General features: G+C 59.0%; 3 protein-coding genes across 3 annotated transcripts; 2 read left to right on the top strand and 1 right to left on the bottom strand.

Moving 5' to 3' along the window:
- Positions 1–867: 867 nt before the first annotated feature.
- SDRG_16243 (hypothetical protein) lies at positions 868–2463 on the top strand. The gene is made up of 11 exons (XM_008622443.1): positions 868–915; positions 961–1044; positions 1084–1182; positions 1228–1326; positions 1376–1474; positions 1520–1597; positions 1644–1739; positions 1786–1884; positions 1930–2028; positions 2077–2175; positions 2231–2463. The coding sequence occupies exons 1-11, from the start codon at positions 907–909 to the stop codon at positions 2333–2335; spliced, it is 966 nt and encodes a 321-aa protein (XP_008620665.1). The 5' UTR covers positions 868–906; the 3' UTR covers positions 2336–2463.
- A 506-nt stretch (positions 2464–2969) lies between these two features.
- Positions 2970–4244, top strand: SDRG_16242 (hypothetical protein; the record flags this gene model as incomplete). The annotated part of the gene is made up of 1 exon (XM_008622442.1): positions 2970–4244. The coding sequence occupies one exon, from the start codon at positions 2970–2972 to the stop codon at positions 4242–4244; it is 1275 nt and encodes a 424-aa protein (XP_008620664.1).
- Positions 4245–4440: 196 nt separating this feature from the next.
- Positions 4441–6381, bottom strand: SDRG_16241 (hypothetical protein; the record flags this gene model as incomplete). The annotated part of the gene is made up of 1 exon (XM_008622441.1): positions 4441–6381. The coding sequence occupies one exon, from the start codon at positions 6379–6381 to the stop codon at positions 4441–4443; it is 1941 nt and encodes a 646-aa protein (XP_008620663.1).
- Between the last annotated feature and the right edge of the window lie 431 nt (positions 6382–6812).

The following is a 6812-nucleotide window of genomic DNA, read 5'->3' as shown; positions in this document are numbered from 1 at the left end:
TGGCGACGCGCAACGTGGTCGAGAGACCAAACGGCACGAGCGCGGTCGTGAGCGCATCGGACGCGGCGTTGGTCTGGAGGTGCTTGTTGAGGTTCATACTGGGCAGTGGTGCCGTTAGACGCAAAGATGATTGTGGATTTTCCCAGGACGTTCAAGCTTTTGGGAAAGGCGAAAGGAAGGAAAAGGGAGGCATCAGCCTTTGCGAGGAGATGGTGTGAGGAGACAGTGTGAGAGACGCCAACAAGACGCAGAGCGGAGAGGAGTCGAGGCCAAATGCAAGACTACCGCGCTCACTCTATGTTTCCGTCGATAGCAGAACATTGCACGCATATAGGCCACGCGATGGTGTCTTATTGCCTGCGCAATGGGGAAAACGAAGCAATATGACACTATTGGACTTGTACCTGAGGCGAAGCGCTACCAGAACTGGTTTCTTGTTGTCAGAATGGAGGATATACCTGGCACCAGCCAATGGTAGAGATTGAGTGTTAGTAGAATAAGCAAGCGACGGGATCGACCACCGAATGTGATCCCGTTGGAAGTACATACTAACTACTGACACCGTAGTCGAAGGCGATGATGGAGCAAGACTTGGCGGTCTTGCCGAAGATTGCAAACCAGTCTTCTGTGATTGGCCCATTGTGTCTCAACCGATGATCATAATATAGTGTGACTGATCGAGCTGAGTGCTTGACGCCACTCCGAGCAGCTAGACGCGGTTGCTACGTCTCATTTGGGTAAGCGTGGCTGCGTACTACGGGCAGCGGCCAAAGCCAACGTGGCTATAGGTTCTTTCGCGGCTACTGGTTCTTTCTGGCAAAAACGCACCATACACTATTCTAGAAGTCATGAATAGTGTTTGGAATAGGTGCATCGACGTGCCAACACAACCCAGCAAGCCTGCAGATGAGCGATGTACATTGGCCGTACAGCGCCTTGGGCTCATGCGCTCCCACGTAGCTCTACGACGCTGCCAAGCGCGGCGACCTTGAGGGCGTGCGCGCGCTTCTGGCTGAAGGCGTCGACCCGAACCGCCGCTTCAACGTCGTCGACTTGTGTTGGCCATGGCTCATCGTGCAGTAGGACGGCTACACGGCGCTGCACTGGGCAGCATACGAGGGCCACGACAGGGTCATCGATCTCCTCCTCCGCCGTGGCGCCCGCGTCGACATCACGAACGACGTACGACGACCAAAGTTCGTTGCCCCTCTGGACTGATCGCTGTAGTTTGGCAACACACCGCTGCATTGGGCGGCGTGGGGTGGCCGCGTCCAAGCAGCGATCTTGTTGCTGGACACAGGCGCCAACATTGGCCGGCAAAACAACGTACGAAGACCGTATCGCAATTCTCTTCCTTGTTGCTACAATCGTGTAGGACGGCGACACGCCACTGCACTTTGCAGCGCGGGAAGACCGAGCCGCAGTAGTGCGCCTTCTCCTGAATCGCGAGGCCGATGTGAACCTGCGCAACCACGCACGCTTCTGCATGTGTGTATCAGGCTCTGACAGCGTACCTTAGGCGGGGCACGCGGCGTACGCTCTGGCATTCGAGAGAGGACACGCCAGTATCCTTCGCCTCCTCGACCAGCACCCCGGGGTACTACATACGCACTCTTGGCGACCTCGTGCCTATGTGCAAGCAGGACCCCTGCGCGCTCTACGACGCGGCCAAGAAGGGCCAGACGGACCGCGTCGGCGCGCTGCTCGGCAGCGGCGTGCACCCAGACGTGCGCATGGAGGTACGTGGTATTCAGTATTCGGATTCGACAGCCAAAGCGACGATAGGACAACAACACGCCACTGCACTGGGCCGCTTGGGAAGGCCACGAAGCCGTTGTGCGACTTCTTCTCGAGCATGGCGCGACCGTCGACAGCGAAAACCGGGTACGCGTTTTTGGAAACGAAATATCAACTTGATATTCGGTGCAGTATGGCAACACACCGCTGCAGTGGGCGTCGTGGGGCGGCCAAGATCGTGCCGTGCAGCTCCTTGTCGATGCCTACGCCAACATCAACCACCCTGGCGACGTACCTCACTCGAAGAAAAACCATGACGTCTCATCGCAAAAATGCTAGGGTGGGTGCACCGCCTTGCACCGTGCGGCTCACCACGACCGCCCGCGCGTGACCGAGCTGCTCCTGCAGTTCAACGCCGACAAGGACCGAATGGACCACGTACGTCCCTCCTCCATATAGTGCGTGCACAATATCTCACCGAGACATCCCACAGCACCACCGGACGGCCCGCATGATTGCACTTGCGAATGGTTTTGCCAACGTCGTCGAGGTCCTCGATAGCTACCCACGCGGCCGACGCGATCCTGGTGGACGTTAACTGCCTACATTTCGCTGCAGCCACAACGTTTGGAACGGTGTAGACCAGCAATGTATACTTGCACTATATTATGATCATCGGTTGAGACACAATGGGCCAATCACAGAAGACTGGTTTGCAATCTTCGGCAAGACCGCCAAGTCTTGCTCCATCATCGCCTTCGACTACGGTGTCAGTAGTTAGTATGTACTTCCAACGGGATCACATTCGGTGGTCGATCCCGTCGCTTGCTTATTCTACTAACACTCAATCTCTACCATTGGCTGGTGCCAGGTATATCCTCCATTCTGACAACAAGAAACCAGTTCTGGTAGCGCTTCGCCTCAGGTACAAGTCCAATAGTGTCATATTGCTTCGTTTTCCCCATTGCGCAGGCAATAAGACACCATCGCGTGGCCTATATGCGTGCAATGTTCTGCTATCGACGGAAACATAGAGTGAGCGCGGTAGTCTTGCATTTGGCCTCGACTCCTCTCCGCTCTGCGTCTTGTTGGCGTCTCTCACACTGTCTCCTCACACCATCTCCTCGCAAAGGCTGATGCCTCCCTTTTCCTTCCTTTCGCCTTTCCCAAAAGCTTGAACGTCCTGGGAAAATCCACAATCATCTTTGCGTCTTACGGCACCACTGCCCAGTATGAACCTCAACAAGCACCTCCAGACCAACGCCGCGTCCGATGCGCTCACGACCGCGCTCGTGCCGTTTGGTCTCTCGACCACGTTGCGCGTCGCCACCTGGGCTCAAGCGCATTTGCGCAAGCCCCGCGAGAGTCCGATGCGGCAGCAGGAGACGACGAGCATCTACAGCTTCAAGCACGCGATCGCAACCGGCCAGCACTGCCACGTGCTCCTCGAGCACACGGTCGAGAGTCCGCTGACCGAGCTCATGCATGCCACCGTACACTTTGACGAGACGCTGCTCGGCGTGTCTGCCCCAGTGACGCACACGACGTGGACTCTCGGGCGACAGCACGCGTTCGAGCTCGATTCGACGTCGGTGCAGTGGGACCTCCTCTCGGCCGTCGGGCTGCGCGAGCCGAGCTTCTTTCTTCGGCACACGACGCAGATCGAGGCGACTGGTGACGAGTGCGCCATGCACGTGACGAGTGCGACGCTGGCGTCCGACATCCAGGTGCTCTTGCAGGCGCAGACGCCCGTGTTTGCGTTGCCCCGCCAGACGACGCCGACCGTCTTTGGCCTCGCGCTCGTGCCATTGCGAGCGAACGCGACGCGGCTCCTTCTCGTCGGCGCGCTCCCGACCAAGCACGCTGCCCGCTTTGAGGTGCTCGGACGCACGCTCTTGCAAAAGCTCACGCAGAGCGTCGTCCACTGGCGCTTTGCATTGTACGTGGCGCCGACGCCGGTCGTGCCGTCCGACGGCATTGAGTTTTGCACCGAAGTGCTCTGCTTCAACGCCGTCGACCACCGCCGCAAGTGCGGTCTCTGCCTCGAAAACATCTGCAAGGCGTGCGACGGCACGCCCGACACGAAGCGCGGCGCGTGTCGGACGTGCATGGCCAAAGTCGCGTCGACTGCCGTGTCCAACGACGCGTCAGATGACATGGACATGGAGAAGAAGAAGGACGATGCGGCGGTGCCCGTAACAGACTCAATGGCTACCGGTATGACGGCGCTAGTCAAACCCGACTGGCTTGCCTACAACGACGATCTGTGCTCGACGCTTCGTCCCGCGAGTCCGGCGCCGGTACTCGACGACACGAGTGACGACGACGACGACGATTGCGACGACGACCACGGACCCTTTACCGTCGGTGCACCGCTGAAGCTGCTCGCAATTCAGCGTCAGCGCAAACAAATGCGCCTCGACAACTGTCTTTTTATGGCCCAAGACTTGTGCTACGGCGAGGACCGTCCTCTTCTCACGGATATCGGTAGTGAGAGTGAGGAATAAAGCAGCTCGACTACACTATTGCTTCTATGACCATGCACGTGTCTTGACTCGTATGTCCTCGTGGTGCGTTGCGAACACAACATGTGTCTCTGGTCGCCATAGCATCTGCCTGGCCAGCAACGATCGCATTTGTCAAGAAAATAATGTCTTGGCAAAAAATGCCACTAGTGTACACAAATAAGTTATCGTCACGACTCTAGTTGAGGTGGATGCGGCGGATCTCCCGGCCTGCTTTCGGCACGGGCGTCCGGCTGTGCAGCTGCGCAATGTTGTCCGAGAGCACAAAGTCGCCGGCTTGCCACTCGTGCGCGTACTTGAAGTCGTCGCTGTAGAGCAGCGGCACGAGCGTCTCAAAGACCCACGCTTGCTCGGCCGCGTGCTCGGCGTCGGTCGCCGCCTCGTTCTTGCTGCGGATGGTAATCTGCGTCGGCTGGAGGTTGGTCTTGTCGGCGTCCCACGGCTCGTGGAAGCGGAGGACCTCCTGGCCGTTGACCGGGTGCTGGCACACGAGGTCCATGAAGTGCGTCAGCGTCGCCGAGCCGTACATGACGTTGGCCGCCGTCGTCGCCGTCATCTGGAGCGTCCGAAGACGCGCGACGTCTTCCGATGGCAAGGCTGCGAGGAGCCGGCGCGTGTCGACAAACATGGTGCGACCGAACGGCGAGTCGCGCTCCGGGTACGGCGCCAAGCACTGGAAGAACTGGTACAAGGGCACATCGCCGAGGATGTCGCTGTCGGGAATGCGCTTGAACATGCCGTCGTAGTGGAACGCCATGGGTTCGTGCGACCGCGATGCGAGGCCGGATGCGCCGTCTTGCTTGAGCTCGAGCGTGCTGCCCGTGGGCCACATGAGGATCTCGCCAATGTGCGACGCGACCGCGTCGAGGTCCTCGTCATTGCGGAAGCCGCGGAGGAGCACGACGCTGTACTTGGTCGCGAGCGAGCGCAAGAGGTGGCGCGGCACGGCCATGACCGACAAGGCGTTGTTCTGGCTCGTCAGCGTCACGCCTTGGCGCCACGGCGCGACCGAGATGTTGAGGGTCGCCCACTCGGGTGCCAGCTCGACCTTGGCCGTGTCCTTGGCCGTGTAGCACCACGCTCGGCCAAACTTGTGCTGCAGCTCGTACCGCTCGAGGTCAATATCTTCGTGCTTGGCCGAGAACTCGCGACCATTTTCATCGGTGACCATGACGCAGTGCCACGGCGTGGTCGGGATTGACCCGTTGGAGCTCTGAAGCTGCGGAATGAGCGCGACACCGTACTTGGGGCCCGCGTTGTCGTAGGCGTGGATCGAGAGGCGGATCGCGTCCGGGTAGCAGTCGTCGACGAGCGTCGAGAAGGCCATGTTGCGCTGGATCATGAGCTTGGCGGCGACCCCCGCAGCCTTGTCGATGGCCGAGTTGGACATGCCGACCCACTTGTGCGCGAGGTCCTTGGTGAGGAAGCGCCGGAAGCCGCGGTACGTGGCGAGGACGCCCGCGTCATCTTTCAGAAGCTGCTTCATGTCGATCTTGTCGCAGTTGTAGCGCTCGAGAAGCTCCTGGTTGGGGTCTTCGGAGGTGGTGTAGTGCTCGAGTCGGTCAAACTTGATGTGCGTATGCTGCGCCGCGACCGCCATGGCCTCGAGCTCGGCCATGTACGCGTCCATGGCGTCCGTCGAGACGCCAATGATGTCGTTGAAGATGCGACCGTCGCTGAAGATGACCATCTGGACGCCGATCGGGTACAGTCGTTCGATCTTTTGGCAAAGCGTTTCGAGGCGGTGCATTGCGAGCTCTTCGCCGCGGTCCGGCAGCACGCCGAGCGTCTTCTCGGTCGTGTTGGGCGACTTGAAGGGAAAGGCTGGGATCACAAACGTGACGGGCTGCTTGGCGTCAATCGCGCGGCGCACGATGGCCTCGACCTTGGCGCGGCCGTCGGCGTCGAAACGGTCTGTGGGCAGCTGGTGCAACAGCGGCGCCAGGCTTTTCAGCACCCGCTGTACGATCATGTCCTGAGTCACGTCGATGCTCGGCGTTGTCGGCTTGTAGCTCGTATATCGCGACGACCGAGACGAGTAGTACATGGTCCGGAGGTTGGTCGTCACCTTGTTGCAGTACTGGAGCATATAGGTGAAGCGCTTGTGCAAAGTGACCATGATGATCGAAAGTGGAAATTGAAATATGAGTTGGCAAAACTCGGATCTCGATATTGTCTTGCGACGCTGTGCTTGCTTTTTTGCCGAGCCAAAGACGTTGATTCCGGCCACCAGCTGGTTGTCACGAAAAGGTTCGCATACCGCAAATCCGGTCAAACAAATCGTCTCTGAGGCTGCCACGTCATGGATCACGCACAGGAGCTGCGACGCGCAGCCACTATCCAGCGTGCGGTATCCAGAAGCCAGGGTTTTGAATCGGACTCGACTTCGACGGATTGGCGTTCGAATGACAGTGTCTGTCCACAGACGTCCGGGCGGAACACCGTGCATTTGCCGAAGCAGTGATCTCTCTGGACGTTGCTGGCAAGTTCCCGTTGTCGATATATCGCTCTTGCGAGCAGACTTGGCGACGAGATGTCTTGGATAGTTGG

Source organism: Saprolegnia diclina (assembly GCF_000281045.1).
Source record: "Saprolegnia diclina VS20 unplaced genomic scaffold supercont1.120, whole genome shotgun sequence".
Taxonomy (NCBI): Eukaryota; Oomycota; class Saprolegniomycetes; order Saprolegniales; family Saprolegniaceae; genus Saprolegnia; species Saprolegnia diclina.
This window is presented reverse-complemented; position numbering and strand designations above follow the sequence as displayed.